The sequence below is a fragment of the Pyrgilauda ruficollis genome, unplaced genomic scaffold, assembly GCF_017590135.1.
Source record: "Pyrgilauda ruficollis isolate IOZ18807 unplaced genomic scaffold, ASM1759013v1 scaffold46, whole genome shotgun sequence".
NCBI classification, from domain to species: Eukaryota; Metazoa; Chordata; class Aves; order Passeriformes; family Passeridae; genus Pyrgilauda; species Pyrgilauda ruficollis.
This window is the reverse complement of record NW_024526155.1, coordinates 1799641-1822441: the sequence shown is the minus strand read 5'-3', so window position 1 is coordinate 1822441 and position 22801 is coordinate 1799641. Positions and strand designations below refer to the sequence as shown.

General features: G+C 43.8%; 1 protein-coding gene across 1 annotated transcript in view; it reads right to left on the bottom strand.

Moving 5' to 3' along the window:
- Positions 1–22801, bottom strand: part of PTPRT (protein tyrosine phosphatase receptor type T) — a 439432-nt gene that overhangs the window by 108607 nt on the left and 308024 nt on the right. Inside the window, exons 10-11 of the mRNA XM_041478701.1 lie at positions 5167–5368; positions 1700–1802 (exon numbers count right to left, since the gene is read on the bottom strand). Of these exons, the coding sequence (XP_041334635.1) occupies positions 1700–1802; positions 5167–5368 (305 nt within the window). The remainder of the gene's footprint in view (positions 1–1699; positions 1803–5166; positions 5369–22801) is intronic.

Genomic DNA, 22801 nt, shown 5'->3' with positions numbered 1-22801 from the left:
ATAGGATATTTAATTAAATCCAGTGCTTTGCATCTAGAGCAATTTGCTCCTGAATACTTAGTGGGCATCCTTCAAAAGCATTAAGAACCTGTCAATGGGATACAGAAACCCAAAATGAAAGAAACACATTATGAAAGGGGGAACTATGGTGTTTTTTAAACACCCATGGGAAAAACTTCAAGAGTCTCTTGTGAACACTGGAAGTAAAAGCTTGAAGATCCCACAGGGAGGTAATGAATATGTGCTGGACTCCTCTGCAAGGCAGGACCCACTGTTTTTACAAGTGATTCCAATTGCTGCTGTCAGCAGAGGAGCCTGGCAGGATGAGGGGCAGCAAAAGGTAAGGCAGTGTGGGCTCAGAAAGGAAATGTGTTCATCTGTGCTGGTGCCTTGCACCAAACACAAATTCACTGAGATGGAAGAGAGTGATGAGTACAGAACTCCAAGTGAGGGAATGACCTGCAGGTGAGTGTCCCACATCAGCATGTCCCCATTCAGAGCAGCACCCAGCTCAGACAGGCAGCAAGGTTCCCTGCAAGGTGCCCCCTCTATGCCATGGGTGCCTGGGCAGCTCCCTGCCCCTAAATGACCAGGGAAGGGATGGCACCCCTGTACCTGGCACTGGTGAGGTCACACCTTGGGTTCTGTGTCCAGTTCTGGGCTCTCACTGCAAGAAAGACCTTGAGGGGCTGGAGCATGTCCAGAGAAGGGAAGGGAGCTGGGGAAGGGACTGGAGACTCAGTCACGTGAGGAGCAGCTGGAGTTGTTTAACCTGGAGAAAAAGAGGCTCAGGGGGAACCTTCTCCCTCTGCACAACTCCCTGACAGGTGGGGGTCGGGCTCTGCTCCCACAAGGGACAGGACAAGAAGAAACAGCCTCAAGCTATGCCAGGGGAGGTTCAGGTTGGACATCAGGAGGAATTTCTTCATGGAAAGGGTGGTCAGGCATTGGAAGGGGCTGCCCACAGACGTGGTGGAGTCACCATCTCTGGAGGAGTTCAGGAAATGACTGCAGATGGCACTCAGTGCTCTGGGCTGGTTAATAAGGTGGTGAGTGGTAAAAGGTTGGACTCTATGGTCTTGGAGTTCTTTTCCAACCTTAATGATTCTGTGATCTGTAAATCCTCTACTCTGCAGCAGGATCTGCTTGTCTGTGCTAGCAAAGCCTCACTAAATCAAAATTTCTTTTTTTCTGGACTTCACTGCACAGCCAGCCCAGCAGCACAGCTGGATTACGAGTGTGAGAAGTGTGTTAAATCCAGAAACTGAGCAAATACCTGCACAAGCATTAAAGACAAGGCAGGCACTCCTAGAATAGTTACCAGCAGGTCTTGTTCATTATGGAAGAGGGGGCAGGATGGAGACCTGGAGCCTCCTCCACCCTCGTGTGGGGATGTTCAGTCTCCAGCTCCACATCCCGCTGTGCTCCAGCACTGCAAAGGCATCTGAAGTGATGCTGAGAGGGTAATAACCCCAACAGTGCCAGCAGCAATCCTTCCTGGAGGCTAACAGCGGGAGGCAAGGAGGCTGAAGCATTCATGAAAGGAGAGTGTGAAAGGCAGAATCAACAGCTCAGTTGGCCTTTTAGTCAGCGCTTGCTTTCGGCAGCTCCATTATCAGAGCAGAATGAGAGAGGAGTGAGGGAAGCCTGGGGAGGAAGGAGAGGAGGGAAGTGTGATGAGAAAAGACAAAACACCCACCTGACAGGTGCTCCCCGGGACTGAGCAGGCTTCAGCATGACGGTGATGGTGGTGTCAGTCTCATTGAGGGGAGAGTCCGTGTCGTACTCCGGCATGGACGGAGCTGCAGCAGAACAAAGAACGCCTTCATTAGCACCAGCCACTGCCTTTGGTAGGGATGGCAACGTTATATTAACATTTCTCAAATGAAATATCAAAATACTTCCCAGTGTTATGACCAGAATGATCAAAACTGCTTAAATATTTGTACACTCTTTTTCCATTCCAATGAAACAGGAATCGGACAATCTTCAAGCTGGCTCTGAAAATCCCATCTTGAATTTTTAAGACTTAGTAAGGCCTTGAGATGGGAGCATTCCTTCACTGTTAAAGTGAGGAAAGGAAACTGCATAGACATTATAAAAAACCCATATTATTAGGATGAGTGAATCAGTGGCAGAGCTAAAAGTACCCCTGAATCCTGAACCTTTTTCCCTGTTCTGGTCAGTGGATTTGCCCTCTCAGTGGATTTGCCCTCTCACATCTTAAAAGAGTTTAATGCACAGACTTAATCTGGTCCCCTTGATTAGCTGGAGGGTGTGCTAGGAAGCACAAAAGATGAAAAGAGAGGAGCACAAATTGGGCAGGTTATTTTTGCACCCAAACCCAGGATATTTTACCCTGGTGTTTAAGAGCTGCTGACTCACCAGGCAGCTGCAGAGATCCCAGTGCCACCCTCGGGCAGTGCCCAGCCATGGCAACCCCAACCCTGCTCCCCCCAGCAATACAGAAACCCACTGAATAAAATCCCACCCAGCCAAACGATAGTTTCTCCTTCTGCTTTGTTATCTTCTCTTAGGACCATTCCATGAAAGTAGGACAACTTTCCTTAGGAAATATGTTTCACTTATTGCTTCTTCCTTCCCCAGGAGCAGGCATTTCTTTGGGACAAGTTTTAGTGCTGAAGACTTGACGAGATCATGAGGTCAGAGCAGCACCAAGTTTGTTCCAAAGATGCAGGTTTTGCTGAAATAACTTTAAAGTATAAAACAAACAGAAGAATTCACACAAATAGTTCATCTGTAGCTCACAAGGGCAAGCTGCATTGTGGGGATCCCATATTTAATCCTCTCATAGTGATTTCCACTGTAATCCTGTTTACAATCAGGATTTTTATCTAAATGCCTGAAAGCTGTCAAGAATGGGGGCTGCTATTATCATCTCAGCTGCTGGCTTCCCTGTCAATAAGCTGGGAATGTATTCAGAGTGAATGTCAACTGCTTAAGAAGGATGTCTCTGGAATAAGGTGCTCTCCATCAAGGGGAAGCAGTGACTCCTTGAAACGAGACACATCCCCAGTGGTCTTCCACACCAGATATCACTGGAGAAGCTGGAGAGCACAGAATGGTTTGGGTTGGAAGGGATCTTAAAGATCATCCAGCCCCCCCCTGCCATGGCAGGGACACCTTCCACTGTCCCAGGCTGCTCCAAGCCCTGTCCAGCCTGGCCTTGGGCACTGCCAGGGATCCAGGGGCAGCCACAGCTGCTCTGGGCACCCTGTGCCAGGGCCTCAGCACCCTCACAGGGAAGGATTTCTCCCTAACATCCAATTTACCCTCCGTCAGGTTAAAACCATTCCCTTGTCCTGTCACTCCAGGTCCTTGTCCAAAGTCTCTCTCCATCTCTCCTGGAGCTCCTTTGGGTACTCCTGTAGAAGGCTGCAATGAGGTCACCCCAGAGCCTTCTCCCCTCCAGGGGAGCACCCCCAGCTCTCCCAGCCTGGCTCAGAGCAGAGGGGCTCCAGCCCTCTGAGCATCTCCATGGCCTCCTCTGGACTCAATCCATGATCTCCATATCCTTCCTGTGCTGAGCAGCCCAGAGTTGGATGCAGAGCTCCAGGTGAGGTCTCATGAGTGTGGAGGAAAGGAGAAAAATCCCCTCCCTTGACCTGCTGGCCTCGATGGCACAGCAGGAATTGCTGAGCCCCTGCTCTGGCCAGAGGGGACGGTGCTACAGCATGACTTAGTGCACCCATGGAAACAAATACACACACATTGCTACAGCACAGGTGTCTTTCCATGTGAAAAAAAATAAATACAGCCTACAAGGACATTCCTGTCAGTGCAAAGATACTTCTTCTCCCTAATAACCTTGAGGCTGCCTCTTAGAGCAAATTTAATGGTAATTTTCAAATTATTTGGAAAATGTATCAGAAACTTGACCATGCAATGAGAGAATCTAATGCCAGAGACAACCCTAATGCTTACCCACCTATTGACAACCAGATATTTGGGAGATGGGGGGTAAAAAAGTCAATAAATCAAGCTCAGTATGCATATAGTTGGCACTCATGCAGGCTGCTAACACAATTTGAGCACTCATGGGATGATAAAATGCAAAGAAAGTGAATGAGAGGAGAAAAGGCCCCCAAACCATTGCTGTGGTTTTTTATTTCTCTGGTCACAAGGGAATGGAGTGCATGCTGTGCTGTCCCTTCACAGCAGGGCTGCAGAGCCCCCAGCAGCCCACGGAGCTGTTTGGACACTTAATGGCTTTTACTTCAAGTGGTTCAGGGCTTGAGTGCTAAATGTGAAGGGTTCAAACCCCGAGCAGAGGGAGGAGATGTGCTTTGCTTCCTTAAAATTTACCCTGTCACTTACTGCTCTCAACTTGCTATTATTAACTGATTTTGAAATAGGGCAGTGGAAAATCTATACTGTAGTGCAATCTTTTCTACAATAACCAGCCATGATTTCAAGCATTACCAGTATCCTGAATGTTCCAGATGTGTATTTTGACTTTACTGAAAAAAATGGTTAAAATAGTCCAGAAAATGACAGCATTTCTCTCTGTTAGAAAGCCTATTTTAAAAATCTATTTTAGTGCTATCAACTAAATGTTAAAATCCACATATATCTGCCCAATATCACCACTACAGTCAATTTTTTATATAATTGCCCTGTTCCCCCTTTTTTTTCCCACACCTTCTGTTTGCCATTGCCTCCTTATTTTAGTGCCTTTCATATTTTTATATGCCTCAAGCCCTCTCTCTGCTCTTACCCATTAAAAAACCCAAGAAAAAACAGCTTTCCTTCCTTATTTTTAGTTTCTTTGCACTATTAATTCAATTACTTCATTCCATCCATTTTAGTACATCCTGAAAATAAAAACCACATTACAGAAGGAGTTTCCCCAGCCAGGCAGATAATGCTAACAATAATTACTATAAGGGTAGCTCATTTGTGGAACTAATGATGGTTCTCATTTAAAATGCTCCACAGATATCCAGGGATACTTAGGACACCCACAAATTGACCACTGTAATTGTAACCCAAATAAACAAAAGTCTGTGGCTGTTTCAAAACTCCGCTCTATGAAACTTGGAGAGACATTAAGCTGAGTATTTTAAAGTATTTTTAAATGCCAGCTTTGAGTTTGAAGCATAAAGCCCTAGATTTTTATTTTTTTTTTTCTTCTTCTTTCAGTACCTGAAATCTTGGTTGCTATCCGGGTGGTGATGGGTGGCCCAAAGCCCTTGACTGTGCTGGCTTTGATGGTGAAGGAGTAGGTGGTGCCTGGGTACAATCCCACAAAAAGGTGATGGGTTTCATTCCGCAGCTTGAAGACTTTCCCTCTTTGGCTGGACAGGTCAGCACTGGGATCCAGAGACCCAACGGCCTTGTATGTGATCTGCAAATGAAGAACAAGCACAGGAGGTGATGAGGGGCTTTCTGCACCCGGCCTCTCCCGGCTCCCCTGCTTTGTCACCTCTCGAGGCTGAACTGCAAACACAAGGAATTATTTCAGGGTTGTTTCCGTATCTCCCAGGAGCCATTTTGTGTTTGGGTGCTGTCAAACCAACATGACAATTCTTCCAAGGCTTTACTTAGGGAAAAACCAATTTCCTCTCTCAGCTAAAGCCTCAGCACGTGCTCACTTACAACAAAAGATGTGAAGAGTCGCTTTATGTTCCCAAGCTCAGAACTTCTGTTGTCAAACCAGAGCACACAGCACGGCCGGCAGGATTTTCATGAGAATTCACCCATGCAACCCCCACAGCTCATGAAAACCCTGAGTGCAAACATGGGTATGTTTCCTTTTGGCAAATCATCTCCTCAAAAGGCAGCTGAAAACAATGGAAGCCTTTGGAGACAAAAACAAAAGCTTTGGAGGCCTTTTCCTGTGCTACAGAGAATACGCTGAAATGAAATAATATGTTTAAATGAAATAAAGTTCACCACGTCTTTAGGCAAAAGCCCTTCTCTCTGTGGAAACCAGCTTCTGCTGTCCCTGCCCTCATTCTGAGCCTCAGAGTGCAGATTTACACGTGGTGCAGTCTGGTTTACACCTGGCTGAAGCCAGGAGGGCTCCGGACCTGGAGGATGTCCTGAGTACACCTGGAGCTGGTGCCAGCACACCTTGAAACCTGCCTGAGCTCAGCACGCTCACCCACGGCAACCCTCCTAATGTACAGACACTTCAAGGGAAACTCATGACTTATTTACCAGCCAATTCCTTGCCTGAGTTCCAAATTCAATCCCAAGGCAGCTCAATTTCAACAGAGCTGTCAATATAATGTACCGTGCTCTGCTGCTCTCCTCACCTTTTTTGATATTATGGGATTCTCACTTATTTGTAATGAAACACTATGAATAAATCAATGTATGTTAATACATGAGGTCTTCAATTTTTTATTAAGGTCTCCACAAGAATCTAATTCCCAGCCTTTCTGAAAGAGCCTTTGAAAATCTTTAAGTCACTTGCTTTATGACAGGAGGAAAATGTTGCATTTTGAGGAAAAATAAATATCCACTGTTTAAAAAGGGAGGCTTTAATAATAACAGGATAAATAAGAGACCAAGACTGATGTTACTGACAGCAGAGAAGGGTGAGAGCATGTGAACCCTGTTATTTGGACAAAGAAGAAGAGTTTAGACAGAGCTGACGTCCAAGATAAGGCAGTGTAACAGAGAAAGGGCATGAATTACACCAGCAACAAGAAAGTACAGAAGCAGAGCTCTTAAAGGAATTATAATTAGACAGCTTGCAGGTGATTTCATTGAAAACCAGCTAATTTTTCCAGGAATTACAATCTGGGTTTAAGTTTTTATTACATGCCAGACACCTGAGAAAGAGAGACCTCTGGGCATAATGGTTCTTAAAACAAACAACAAATTAAAAACAGGAGGAAAATCTCTCCACCCACTGCTTTTCCCTCAGGGACTCAAGAACCAGCATGGCATGGGACAGTATTTTGAGAGTTCTTATCGCATCAAGGCACTTCAAGGCAAGGGAATTTGTAAGAAGACCATTGGAATTAAATTGAGAAGCAAATACTTAAATCAAGAGACATGACCTTGTCCATGCCATAGCTAAAATCCAGAAGGAAAAATGCATTTAATTTAATGTTATGTAGGAATGAGCCAATGCAATCTTGTATGCTCTGTTGGTACATCAAGAGCTAGAGAAATAGAAATAAAACTACAAAGGGGAATCAGCAAAATAGGAATTGGAGGAGAAGAAAAGGAACTTCCTACACCTGGGGCACTGAACAGCATATTCACAGGATGCCCAGGTCAGGCAGTGGCCTATGCAAAATCAGTGGTATTTATTTTCAAGCCCATTATACTGAAGGTTATAAATACAGTGAAAGATGTGCTTGTCCTTGATCTCCATCCATATAAATAAATGTATTCTGCTACCTTCAGCAGTTCTAAAATCATTACAGAAACAGTTATTTTTCCTTATTTAAAAAAAATAAAATCTAAAACCCCCCTATCCCCTTAAGGCAAAAAGAGCTACAAAAGCTTTCAAAAAGAAAAAAAAAAAAAAAAAACAACTAAAGAAAAAAGCAACTCACTGATTTAAAAAAAAAAAAAAACAAACCAAAAACAAAACAACAAACAAACCAACCTAGTCTTTATTTTTCTGTTGACTGTAGCAGAGAATGAATACAAGGGACCTTAAAACAACCTGGGTCAACTCACAAGTAGCAAAGAAGGAGGAAAGAGCACTTGAGACAATGTCCCCAATTTGATATTGTAGTGTGGGTCAATTTTCAGAGCAACTGCTCACTCAAATCAGACTTCAGGATTTCCCAAGTTTCTTTTCAGGATATATAAACTCCAGCAGAGAGATTTGTGGCACAGCCAAATGTGAGTTCACCTTTTCTGCAGCAGAGTCTCTTTCCAGTAGGCACAGACCTTGTTAAACCAGGTGGTGTGGGGTTATTCAGAGCACCCCTGTCCCCAAAACTGAACATTTGACTTTAACACATTAACAGTACCTGGATGCAGCACAGAGAACAGAAACATAACAGTGCAAAGCTGTGCATGTGTCCAGGGTCACCCAGTCCAGCAGCAGAAATATTTAGGGGTTGATAAGTGCAAATAGTGCCGAAAGAGCAACCAATTCTTGCTCTCATCAGGGTTGAGCTCTTCTCTGCTTCCCTCCCTCCAGAAGGGCTCTGAGTGACTGGAGTGGGCAGGAAAGGGCACAGAGCCCCTGCCAGGAGAGCCCCTGGGCTAAAGGACACACAGACACTGCCAGGAGAGCCCCTGGGCTAAAGGACACACAGACACTGCCAGGAGAGCCCCTGGGCTGAAGGACACACAGACACTGCCAGGAGAGCCCCTGGGCTGAAGGACACACAGACACTGCCAGGAAAGCCCCTGGCTGTGTGCCCATCTCTGGGAGGACTCTCATCACCACCACGGGGACCTGATGTTCTCCAGGCTGCTTTTTGTAAAACCAGGGATTCTACACTCCTCTACACAAACATTTGTGTGGCTGAGAAGTCTGTGGATTTCTGTAATTGCTGAGTGCTGCTGCTTAAGCAGCCAAACCCCAGGTGAAGCAGAGGAAGCAGCCCTGGAAACAGAGCTGTCCACTTGGAAAAGAAGGCAAACTCTTCCAGCTCAGCAAAAAACAAACAAACAACCAATCATTTTTCTCTTCCAAGCGAGCTACCTGCTGCTTTTTAGCTCTGAGTGCTGCCCTGAGTGTGGACCAACAGCTGAGAGCTCTGTCTCAGCCTCATTCCTCTCTGGAGCTGCAGGCACAGTGACAGCAGCTGCCACTCCAGCTGCAGCCACAGCTGGCCCTGCCAGCAGCTTGTCCTGGGGCTGGCCTGGCACACATCCCTGCTCTGCCACCCTCCTCCCAGCCAGCAGCAGCTCCAGGGGCTGGGCACTGGGATTTCCCCTCTGGAGCAACTCAGAAGTGCCACACTCCTGGGTTTGTGTGTACCCATGGCCCTGCGTGGGAGGATTTCTCCTACAGAAATCAATGTATCGCTTCTCTGTTCATTTCCATGTGTGCTCCACCAAATTATAGTGGGTTAAAAGGAAGGCACCAAGAGTTTCCAGTCTTCTCAACTGATTTAAACTCAATTTTCTGAAGCGAGAGAAACTGCAGGGAATCAGAAAGTGAAAAATTTTTGAAAAACCGTGGAAATTTCCGACTCTGGAGTAATTTATGAAAGCACAAAAACATGTCTGGAGAAGAAATATGGCACTTCTCTGGAACAAGAAGGATGCTGGAAAAAACACCTGTCTTGTGGTTTGTATGCTGAATATTTATCTTAATTTCTTGTTCCATGTGTCAAAGCATTTCATTACAAAACAAACAAGAGACTAATCTAAAAAAATAAGATGACTCAATCGCTCAAAAGCAGCTGTTCTAAATTATTTCAAATAATCTATTTTAAAGACAAGCTGAGCTATCTAATACTTCTGTATTCTCAAAAAAAGGAAGAAACATCATTAATTTAAAATTTAAAAGCACAGACAGAAAACAAACAGAAAAATACCAAAAAATGTATTTTAAAACATAATTCTGATTAGAAATATTGGAAATATTTATTTGCATCCTGATGCAAAATAAATGCAAATACAAAGATGAGGAAATTTCTCACAAGACTGAAACTCTCTGATTTTTAACCACCTTCCTGATTTCCCTGCAGGCCAGGCACTGTCCTAAGTGGAAAGCTGTCTTTGCTCTGCAAACTGGAATGTCTGTTCAGGGTTTCCACAGGGAATGGAGAGTTTACACATCAGCTCCAGGGGAACTTGATGGTCCCAAGGAAAATTTTAGTGGCCAGCACTGCTATGGATCTAAACACAGCAAAATCGAGCAAAGAAGTAGACATTAATAAATGCTAAATCTCCTTGGAACCTCCTTCACTGAGTTAATTAAATGCTTCTCATACTGAAGCAATAAATTTCAAAAAATCAAAAAGGCAAATGGTGAAGGAACTCAGAAGAAGAAAGAACAGCAATTTTCCCACCAGTACAAGAGGGTCAGAGCACTGAGCCCGGGGCTCTTCCAGCTGGGCAGGAGGGATGGGATTTAGGAGGTGCTCAGATGCTGAAATCCCCAGCAAAATTTGGTTACATGACTCCAAATCCTTTGTAAAAGGTAAAACAGGCCAACAGTACAAGTTTGAGTCTGCTAGAAACTATCAAAGAAAGCTTTATAGTTTAGTGTCCAGGTGTTCAGTGATGCATAATTGCTGTGATAGATTGGAGAATAAAATAAGAAAATATCAGCATAAAGGAGTAGGCTGATGAACAAATTCACTCCTGGTTGTTATTTAAGCAACCAATCCCAGTGCACGCCAGTCCCCATTAACCAGGGGCACCCCCTCTTATTCCATCTTTCCCTCTGTTTTTATCCACTTTAAAGCTCAGAATATTAACTCTTTTAAATCACTGAGCTATGGTAACAACCCCAGAGACATAGATGTAATATTCAGAGCATAAGCACAGCTCTTCTCTCCTTCCCAGAGCCCAATTTAACACAATTTTCTGGGGAGATGTGAACACTTTGTTAACTGTCATCGTCTGTGACTGCAGAACTTCTCTTACAAGGACATAAAACTTTCATGGGGAAGGAAGAAACAATAACAGACGTATTAACTAAACTAGGAAGCACAAGTTTATTTGCCATTGCAAGAGAGAAAACACATAATTTAAAAAAACTCAAAAATAACCTACTGGGATTTTTCAAAACTCCTGTGGTGAACAAGCAAGTGCACAAGCCTGGAGAATTTCACTCTTTCTTTGCATGGTGGAGGAAGAAAGTGCTTTGTCTTATGCTTTCTAAATTAGAAATGTCAGCAAGAGTTGAAGATTAGAAGTTTAAAAAATCCCTATAGAAAAAAAAAAGGTATCTATTGTTCAAAATGTGGTAATTAAACAGAGAAATAAACCATCAAGAGATGTGATGAATTAACTTTGGGTTTAGAAGCTCCTTTGGATGAAGCTATAATGGCACAAGCACAAGGCCCTAAGCTTGATACAAGAACAAATTGTGATAAAGATCTCATCACTCCACTGTAATGGCTTTTTTTGCTCCACTACTAAAATCCTCAGGGAGCCCAGGATGGCTGTTCAGACTCTCTTTAATCCTTTTCAATAAATAAATTAACAAGGCAGAATATTCTGCTCAAATCACGGCTGATAGATCCATTTAGCCTGCCCATACATTTGGTACATATGAGTAAGATTTCACCCTGATGAATAACAGAGTTGTCAGGATTTTGTGTGTTCATAACCTTAAAACTGAGGACAGAACACTCCAATGTCTCAGGACTGAGAGCTTGCCTGTCAAGGGGAAAAAAAAAAATATATGTTCAATATGTTCATATGTTTCTTCCCACAGCAATTGATCCCGGTATGCAGACCACTTTATCTTACATCTTTTGCCATACAGAATTAATCAGCCTCAGCGAGCAGAATTTTGCTCTCTACAGCCATATCCACCATTAAACATTAGGACTTTAAGCTTCCCCTCTGATTTCAGCAATTGCAGCCTGTTTCAATGCAAATGGTAAGTACTGCTGTTAAATCACACACTACTTTGTGGGTACATTATACAACCTTATATCTATTTTCCATTTTAGTGACAGCCTGCATAGCAGTTTGGGGAAGGCATTTGAAGCCTATAAATCCATTGCATTATTCCCCTACATTCCCAGTGATGTTTGACGTGCCTGTCTTTATAAAACAGCCTATTCTGCTTCTCCACACCCCTCCTGCAACCTCTCCCATCTGGGGATGATTTGGAGCTGACAGGTAGCTGCACTAGCTCTCTATATATAAAATAGGTTTTTTCCTCCCCTTTTTTCACTCAGCAATGCCTCAAGACTAAAAACAATCTCTTGCTATGGACAACAGAGGAGGCAGGACAAGGAAGATGACACAGCCACTGCATGCATGAGTGTGCCAAGGTCGGGAGCAGGGTCTGCAGGGACACCCTCACTGCTGTCTGTCCCTATACTGAGACAGAAGAAAAGGCAGATTTTCCTGACTTTTTCCTGCTTTTTGAACTCACTCCTGTCTTGTGAAGCAAGACCTGGCATCAAGACCATTTTTATCCCTCAGTTCTTTCCATACAATGCATCACACAGGGCACAGGGAGGTGGACTGCACTGGGAATAAGGATCCCAGAGAGTGTCACAGATGTCAGCTCCTCCAGCAGTGCTCAGCAAGCAGGAGGCAGTCTGTCCATCCAACCAGAAAATCCACTTGTCTGGAGTTCCTTCCCACACCAGGGCTGGGCCCAGCTTCCCTTGTCCCATGGGACTGTGTCCTGCCACCAGGTCCCACCTCTCCCATTGCTGGCTGCCCTGCTCAGCTGATGGAAAAGCCTGGGACCAAACCCAGTGATACAGCAAAGCTGCTGGCATCCCAGAAAATTAAAGCTGCAAACCAGCCCCAGCTCTAATTCCTTTCTTATTTTAAAGTGGAGCCTTCTGGAGAGGGACTTTTCACAAGGGCATGCAGTGATAGGACAAGGGGGAATGATTTAAGCTGGATATTGAAGAAATCCTTCACTATAAGGTGGAGGGGCACTGGCACAGGTTGCCCAGAGAGTTTGTGGACACACCACCCCGGATGTGTATAAGTCCAAAGTTGGACAGGGCTTCGAGCAACCTGGGATGGTGGAAGGTGTCCCTGCCCATGGCAGAGAGTAGAATGAGATGAGCTTTAAGGTCCCTTCCAACCCAAACCATTCTGGGGTTCTATAATTCTCATTTTGAGAACCACTTAGGTCCCAATTGCATAATCCTCTCTGGAGCTGGAGTCACTCCTATTTACCCAGATGACACCCAGGCAGGCTCAGCTGTGAACAAGCCTGACTTAGTGCTGTTTAAATCCTCCTTAGAGCAGCTTCAGGACTGCTCAGTGTTCAGCTGCCAGAGCCAGCTCCAGGGCACTCACACCCCACCGAGAGCAGAGCAGAGCAGAGCAGAGCAGAGCAGAGCAGAGCACTCTGTCAGTGCCAGGCTGTGCTCCTGCCCAGCGCCTGCAGCCTGCAGCCACCAGGAACTTTCCCCTGTGCCTTGCCACACCACTTGCTTCAAATTCATAACAGGGCTGGCACAAGACTTCACAAATAGATGAGGAAGGATTTTGTCACAGGCAAAGTGTGATTTTCCAGGGCTGGAAAACATTCTGCAATTCATAAGAGTGCAGAGATAAGGGAGTCAGGTATCAGCAGAGAGCTGGATGTGTTTCACAGGGTTCAGCACTGCAGATGGAGGGGAGGGGAAACCAACTGCAAGGCTTCATGATTGAAAACACCTCAGGAAACAATAGGCTATTTAGTTTTAAATCTTGCCTTACATATTCCACTCCATGCTCTAATAAAGCCTACAGGAAAACTTCATTTTTCCCCGTATCCCAAAAATAAACACAAATCAACTGATGCATTCAAGTCTGACAGAAATATCCTTGAACTCAAAGTTACACAAACATAACCATTCATTTCCCTAGTTGCTGCCTCGGGGAAGCAGTTTTCCTCTAGCCAGGTGTTAAGATACCACGTGCAATGTGAGTTAACCATGAAAAGGACTTTATTCACAGTATGGTTTGGCTTGGAAGGGCCCTTAAACATCATCTTGTTCCAAATCCACTGCAATGGGCAGGGGCACCTTCCACTAGACCAGGTTTTTAGGATGGAAGAAAACCAGCTGTAGCTCAGGGTCTGCTGGAAATGTTTTATTTTGAATTCAGCACGTGCAGAGGGTGTACAAAGCGAGAACGTTCTACACAACATCTCACTCACCATCATTTTGAGCACCACAGACCTTCCAGAAATTTCATAAGGCTTCTCCACAGTTCTTACCACATGTGGATTTATTCTCACATAGTCAGCACTGAGTTTCCAAACCACATCTTTCTGAACATGAGTTTGTATCGTTCATAAGACACCCAACATCAAGAGCAGCTTCAGATTTCAATGGGAAGAGCAGCAAGGAACAGCCTTTCCCAGCCACAGCCTTCCCTTCCTGCTCGTTTGAGACTTGAAAGATCCATAAGATGCTTTTAAAATTGTATATTTCTTACACAGATCACCCCAGCACCACCAGTGGCTCTTCCCCAGTCCCTGCTCACCAGGCTGAGCCATGAAGGTTTAATTGCCCCCTCCCCTGAGGGACAGCTCTGAGCAGCAGGGCTCAAGCTGGGTAAGGACAATTAGCACTTCTGAATTCAAACCTGGCAAGCCAACACATTCCCCAGCCTGAAACTCACTCAAGAATGAAAATCAGCTCTTTTCTCCCCCACAGCCCCTTGCTTGGGGTCACCCTTAAAACAACGTGTTCCCAGTAAAACACCACTGCAATAGAGCAGTGAATTACAGAGTCACTGCCCAATGAACACAAGAGCAAAAAGCAGGTACAGGTCCATGGGACAAAGCCCAGACTCTGGTTATCCTGCTTTTTCTGCAGAAATCCTCACTTTCAGGCATTAATCCTACATTTAATGTTGGCAAACCGCAGTTTCAGCAGACAATTAAAGATCATTTGCTTTCCAAAGGTGAAATATAATTGTGCTTTGTATCATTTTAAGTAGCTACAGAGATTCTCATCCTGCAACAGAGATTCCACTCCAGGTTCCCAGCCACATGGAGACTGGCACAGTCCCCATCCCTGTTTACAGCATGACTGGTAGCACTTGCCACTTCCAGTTCCGAGGCTGGTATCGAGCAGAGTGTAAATCATAAACAGCCAGGACCCAGAATGTGGGCTCTACATTTGCTTTCAAGCTGAAAGCTGAGAGTGTCAGAGTTGGAGGACTCAGATCTGTGTTTTGCATCAAAGCATGCTAATATTTTGTCTAGCTCACCTCCATCTTCACATTCCAGCACAAGCCTCGCTTGGGTGTGAAAGATAAGGCATGAAGAACATAAGGAATCCCTTATTTTCCACATACATTATCAGAGCTGCTTGTTTTCTTGAAGGGAGCAGGAGAGAAGCATGATCCCTCTGCAACACCCCATGGGCTGTTAAATGTAAGGAATGTAATAGTAGAGACTCAATTCAAATAATCACAAAATGGTTTGGGTTGGGAGGGACTTTGAAGTTAATCCCGTGCCACCCCTGTCATGGGCAGGGACACCTTCCACTGTCCCAGGTTTCTCCAAACCCCATCCAACCTGGCCTTGGGCACTGCCAGGGATCCAGGGGCAGCCACAGCTTCTCTCAGTGGCCAACTCCAGTGATGCACCACCCTCTTAATAAAGAATTGTTTCCTAATATCTAGTCTAAAATCTCTGCCCTCTTTCAGTTAGAAACCGTTTCCCCTTGTCCTGTCACTACATGCCTTCACAAAGCCTCTCTCTAACTCTGTTATAGCCCTTTAGGTAATAGAAAGTGCTCTAAGTCTCCTCAGAGCCTTTTCTCCTCCAGGCTGAGCCCTGGAGGGGGCTTTAGGGTCCTTTCCAACCCAAACCATTCTAGGATTCTCTGAACATTACTGCCCCTGTCACAGACTGCACAGGAGCAAAAGCAGCATGGAGTGGGCAAGGCACAGCTTTAACCCCAAACCACGTGAGAAATCTTACAAAAGTCTTAATATTCCTAAGACACAAGAACCATAAGAAGCCTGGATGCACACCTGGATACATCTGCAAGGGATGAAGCGCAGGAGGAGCACTCAGCACAGGAACACCAACTGGAGGCACTAAGCCAATATTCTGAGCCCAGCAAACCCCTCAAACACACATTTAACCTCTTTCCTGCCAAGGGCATCTGAAGTGCATCTCTGCATCCTCATCTCAAAAACAGAGGATGAGTGAATCAAGCCCAGAACTCTGTTCTTATCCCAAAATCAACCTGGGATCACTCACACAAAAAATTTAAAAATTCTTGCAATGAAGGAATCACAGAGCACTAAGGATGAGAACTCACTTGTAAATCAGTTCTGAAACCTATTAAAACAAAATTTACTTTTCTATGTTGATTTTTTTTTCTTTTTTTTTTTTTTTGTCCTCTTAAAATTTTCAGACTTAGAGCAGAACTGAAAGCATCTCAAACCCCAAATATCCATGAATAATAAATAAGAATGGTCATACTTTGCTAATCACAAAATAATTTGCCTGTACCTCACCATGCTCTTTGGACACTGAGTTTGCCATACCAGAAAGACAAAGCATTACAAGAGCAGGTACAACTGTTTTTTGACATTGTGTGTTTAAACAATGACTCTGACTGCACTTTTTACAGTTGCCTCTCAAGCTACACCATCAAGTTTTCTAAACTTTGTTTTATTTTTTTCACAAGAAAAAAAAACACCAACCTGTATGGAGTATAGTGTGGGATGAAAATAGGCTGTGCAATTTTCCAACCCATTTTCCAAATTTTTAAATTAATATCTTCAACCTTCCTGTCTAGCATAATTGCCAAAAAATAGTTTGGCCACTTGCAAAGATTTCGAAAACTGCTGCAAGTCTAAATCAGCCCTGCAAAACAGAATGAAAGCCAAACCAGCTCCCCCATTAATGCACACCTACCGTAAATAAGAGGGCAAGAAATTCCATCTGAAGCCAATGTAGAAACCTTGTTTGAATGCCCTAAGTAATAGCAAATAAATCCCCCTGAACTGTCCCAGCCAGCAGAAAAAAAAAAAAAAAAAAAAAAAAAAAAAAAAAAAAAAAAAAAAAAAAAAAAAGCCAAGTTGCTTCTGCAACATTCTAGCAGAAAAATGGTCAGCTTTGAGCTAGATAACAGTGAAGAAAATAAATGTTTATATGCAAAATATTTGCTTGGAATTTAGTGCTTAAGAAGCTGTCTTGTATTAGTATTTATAGCAAGATGGAACATGTTTTCCCGAGCAGCTCTGCAAAGGTGGACAAGGTTGAAGTTCTCATGAATGTTGCTCAGCCTGTGATGGAGCTGGGCTTTGCAGAGTTCTCTGCTGGCCCCATCTTGCTGTGCCAGTGGGATAAAAGGGGCAGGATCCAATCCAGCCATGGAGTGGCTCTGGGGAAATGGAGAAGTGGGGGGATAGAGCTCCTCAAACCCCATCTCAGAGCAGCACAGAAGCTGAGCCCAAGGCATAAAAAGCTAACTCCCCCAATCCCAAAAATCTCTTCTGAACCTTCTATCGGAGAAGCAGGCGAACCCCGGACGGGGAATAATGTGCTCTGACTCCATCGATTCAGAAGGCTGAACAATTGCTTTATTAAAACTATACTAGATTACATTAATACTATATCATAACTATACTAAAGAGATACTAAAGAATACTAAAGAACAACCTGTGACTGTCTGAGATGAGAATTATTTTCTCCTCTCTGTGCTTCTCCAGGAAAAATCCTGGGAGAGAGAATTATGTCTCTCTCTGTTCAGAGAATGTGAATGCCACACCTTCTCCTTCTACATCTCAACATCCTGTACCAGCTAAAACTTAAAGGATTCATTCTACATTTTCATTCGAAAGACCCATATAACTCCCCTAAACTCCTGAACTCCTCCCATAGCACCCTCCTTCCCACCCTTGCTGGAAAGTTTCTGCTCCCTCCCTTTCCCAGGGGCACATGGCTTGACACTGACATTTTGCTTTCCCCTCTAATAAAACCACATAATCAGAAAGAACAAATCCTGTGCCCAACATTACAGAGCCTTTAAAAGGCTTCCCAGTGCTCACATCCAGAGCATTTCATTTGTGCACTGACTGTTTGCAACTTCTGCTGAATAAACTCACTGCTGCTTATTCCCTCTTGAATAAATCCTGGACCTGATTTTCTAATATCCTGGGGATAATCCACAGTCAGAAGACATCTGGAAATCCTCCATCACCTTGGAAAAACAACATCCTTTGTTCCTCAGGACAGAACTGCTTTGGAGTAAATACATGGGATATAGCTTTTGCAGACACATTAGGTACTACATGAATAAAATCCCATTACTATTGTAGAAAAGGTCATCTCCAATCAGGTTTGCTGCAGCAAGTTTTCTGCCTTATTTACCTGAACTATATTTTCCCAGAAGCCAGAGGCTGTAAAATCCACAGTTTACAAACAAGCTAAAAAATTCCTACCAAAACAAATGTTTCATTTTTTTTTAAGTGACTTCCCACACAAAGGTATCTCTGAGCTATCCATTAGCTCCAAGTGAGCTACATCTCACTGAACACCTAAATAGTCTTTGTAGAGGGAGAAAACACACAGCAAGTGCAGAAAATGTGTTCCAAAGTCAGAAGCTGAGGCAATGCTCCTCCCCAACTCATCACAGGGCTCCGGGATCACTGGGGGCATCTGACCTGGGCACAGGACTGACCAGACAGAGTTGGTCAAAGGATAAGACTTAAAAATCCAGTGCCTACCAACCTCTTGCCCACTAAAAAAAGAGGCTGGAGAGGGAAAAATACACCAAATATACCAAAATATACCAATATACCAAAATATACCAGATTTTTATGTGCTCTGTATAAATATCTCTTCATTTCCTAAAATCCAGCTGTCTTCAAATAAAACTGCTGGTCCACAGGGTGTCCAAATGAGCAGCCCCAGGAACCACATCAGCAAAGCCTCACACAGCACTCAGAGCAGAGGCTGATTCATTTTGTTCACACAAGGACAAACTAAAGCCAGCTCCAGACCTTTCTCCCCATGCTACATTGATTTTGTATTTTACTCAATTTGAGAAAACATGGGCATTCACTCAAACACTGACTAGCACAAAAATAACTGTATGATGTGCATTATGGTCCATTTTACATTGTAAGGTTTATTTCAGCTGTGTTATTTTGTTTTCTGAAGGCACAGTGTGGAGACCTTGTGAATGAAAAGTGAACTGTTAAGATCTTTAGATACCTCTCAACTCCAGTTCTGGTTTTACGGTGCTGTAATCAACTTCCAATCCACACAAAAACATTTCAATCACACTTTAAAAATGTTTTGCAAAGGTCTTGGCATAATGCATTTGCTGTAATTCATTACATTTGCCTATTCTCGAGTTCCAAACAGATGAGAAAAAGATACTTTTCTCTTCCCTGTTTTAATAGTCTATTGGATTTTCCTACTACTTCATCTGTAGGAATATTGTCATCCATTAATTTTGTTTATTGGATAATCCATTAGATTGGTTCAACTCTCTTTTTTTTGTTCCCCACATTAACAGCAATATTCTGAGCACTCCTCACTCCACCCTTGGGATGCTCCAAAGACACTTTGGATTGCTTTAGGTGGCATCAAAAGTCTTCACAGCTCAGAGTCTCAAAGGATGGACTTTAATCCAATTTAGTTTTTGAACTCCCCTTTTAGAGTGATCTTGCTCTGCTGCTTCTTCCCTTTTGCCAATGAGATGTAAAAATCAGATAAGTCTGGCTAGCTCCACCTCTCCTTTATAGATAAGAAGAAAAACCTCCATAAAGAATGGACCTGAATTCTCTGAAGACTCTTTTGTGGTCCTTTCTTTTGGCAAGGGTGTTCCCAGGAGCACACATGGAATCTGCTCTGGGCCTGTCCTGCTTGGTGCAGTGTTGTCGAGTTTTATCTTCTTTTTTTTCTTTTTTCCCCGGGGATTTTGCCAGTTTCTAGCTCCTTTTGTTACCTCTGTTTCTTCAGGGAGGTCCTGACCCTGATAGGTGTCCTCCTTACATGGGATCACCACTTCACAGAGTCTTTGCTTCCTTTATGCCAATGTCAGGATTAAATTGTGAGTCAGTATTTCTTGTTCAGACACAGATGTTTATTAGTTCTTGTCAATTTTGCAGTCTCACAAACTGTGAGTTCTACAGCACTTAAATCTAACAAGCTAAAAATGGAATCCTATCTCTCTCTCTACAAGGCTTTTTAAGGATAAGCTGTCCAATTAAGAAATGACACCTAAATTATTTTTACTTTTAACCCAATAACCAACCACCCGTGCCTGCAATGTGGACTTTTTTATCCAATTACACAAAACCACCCAAACCCATGGAGGAGAAGGTGAAGAAAGTAAAGAAGAAAGTGAAGAAGAAGGACCAGCCTCCCCCCTAAAATCTCCATCTTGCTTTATATCTATTACTATTCTAAACCCTTAAATTCTAAGTTTCCCACCCTGTGGTATCACACACTTTTATTCACACTCCACACCCACAATTCCAGTTCTGTCATTCCATTTTGGAAGCCTTCTCCATGGCCTCAGGTCAAATGCAGTGTTCTCTTGGGGGTCAGTGCCTGGCAGCACAGAAACTCTGAAATTCTCAGTAACCAGGGACCTCAGGAACACTGTGTTCCAACACAGTGTTCTGCATTCCCTGCTTTGCCCAGAACTCCAGAAGGGTTTGGGGAGGGCAGAAGGGGAAAAAAGCAGCTTGGCTCCTTGGTGCCAAGGAAGCCACAGTGCCAACACCTCTGCTGGGCCAGTGTCTGGGCACGGAGCTGGGGCAGGAGCAGAGCTGTGGTGCCTTGATGAACACCAGAAGAAGCCCTGAGTTTTTAACATGCCCTGGTGAGGAGGTGACCAAGGTTATTTGCTGCAGATGCAGACTTGGGATTCCCATGCTGGGAACTGCAGGATAAAACTCAGCCTCAATGGCTTGGGCACTTTTCAAAGAGTACTTCATTAGGTTTCAATTATAAAGCACAATTAGAGGAGCTCAGAACAAGAAATGGTGGATATTTCTTCCTCTTTAAGGCATTTCTTTCTCTCCCACTCTGTCCCATATAGCCAGTCACCGTGACCCTGGGCTGTGCTTCCTACACTGCAGGATGACTGCAGCAGGGCCAGGGGAGGAAAAGGCAGGAACCCCCTCAGGCTCTGACTCCAGACTTTTACAACCCCAGGCAAGTGCGTAAAGGACACTTAGTCACAGTGATTCATGCAGCAAATCATTCTGATGCCACATTCTCCTCCATCCACCCAGATCACACTTTTCAAATCCTAACAGTGTTTCTTTAATTTTTTTTTTCTGGATGTCTGACACACTGCAGACTATTTTAAAGATGACTGAAAAACAAGCTAGGCAGGATAATTAAATTTGCTGTACAGTGGTCTGCACCTTCACAAAAAATGTTCCAGGGGAAAGAAAGTAGTCCAGGGGTTTCCACAAATCAAAATGGGTAGAGGATATACTAAATCCTGCAGGACTCACATTACATACTTCAAAAGTCTAAATGCCACCACTAGAAAAGGAATGTCTATTTGTGGTCAAGCTTGAGTTGTAATTTCAGCAATAAAAGCCCTTGATCAGTGCAAGCCTTTATTTTCTGATTGTCTCAAGTGATTCATGATTTCAACCTCAAAGCCTTATAGTGGTTCAGCCTCAAAGAACATAAAAATAATTGCATGTTATTGGACATAACAAAGCTGTGAATAAAGTATTTTGCACCAGCTTCTTTTTGCCTGATTTCAGGGTTTTACAGACCCTTGAAATGAGTTTTCCAAATCTGGTAAGTCAGTTGAAGATGGCAATAGGCTTCAAATAATAAGTGTAGAAATATTATGCTTACCCATACCTGAAAGGCAAAATAACTTCAGGTAGTTGCTGCCTAAACTTACCCTGAAAAAAAAAAAAAAAAATCAGGGCATTTTATAGAAGGAAAAAGGTCCTTTATTGACAATTTCATCTTGGTACAAAGTACAATTTAAATAGATTTAGCAGCTGCTCCTGGACTTACTGGAGTATTAGAGCCTTTCACCAGCCAGTATTCAGAATCTGAATAGGAATAACAAGAACACAAATTTGAATGAGACTCAGCTTCAGCTCCCACGTCTAAAACACAAGGAGGGTGGCATCAAAATGTGGCAAATTAGAGTGCAGACACCTGGTCCTGAAAAGTCACGCAGAAAACTTAGTTTATACTGCTTCATCTTATTTCTCATCAAAATAATTTGGAGGCTTGAACATGAAACAGATTTGTGAATTCACTAGGGAGCCAGAGAGAGTCATCACACAGTAATGGAAAGGCAGATTTTTTTATTGATTCAAATTAAGGGTAATTTATTGAAAAAAAAAGCCACAATTTGCATGAAAGCCGTTGCTGAAAGACGCAGCAGTGTAAGTGTGTTTTGATCTATATGACTCAAACACACACAGAGCCTGGTGGGTGCAGAGAGCAGCAGCTCTGCAGTTGCTGCAAGAGAAAACCAAATGGTCCTGAGCCTTTGCTGTGAGACAGCTCAGCCCTTTGGTACTTCAAGTCTCTCTCTTCTTTTACTCTGTCACAAGTGGTCTGGTCATTCTTATTCTCTCTGACCCTTCCAAGCAGTGAAATCTAATTATCTCTGGTCTGGTTCTCTGACCTCTGAAGGTCCCAGGATCCCCAGTCAGTGGATTTTGTCCTTAAAGTGTGAGGAGCCTTTGTTGCACAGCTCTTGGAAACAGAACAAACCTGAACCATCCCAGGTAGATCAGGGGACCACAGGGGACATCTGAGTGTAGGTCTCAGACCTAAAAACATTGGTGTTGTCTACATCACAACCATTTGGCAAGGGAAGCCTATTGCTCCATGGGGAAGCTGCTACATTCTTCCAGATTTGGCATTTCTCAAACATAGATCAAATCTTGATGGCAAAAATGAACAAACTGTGAATTAGAAAAATTACAGCAGTCATGGAGCAAATGTAAACAATTGGCTCCAAATGTAAACATTTCCAAAACTAAATGCTTCATCTTCTTTTAATTGCCAGATTCCCTACAGCCAGAGTTACAGGGATAGGCTACTAATCCCAGAGTTTAACTGGAGTGTGGGGGGGACCAAATGGGCACTGCCCAGGCTCCCAGGGAATGGGCACGGCCCCGAGGCTGCCAGAGCTCCAGGAGCGCTGGGACAGCGCTGCCAGGGGTGCCCAGGCTGGGGTTGTGGGGGTGTCTGGGCAGGGCTGGGGCTGGGCTGGGTGATCCTAGG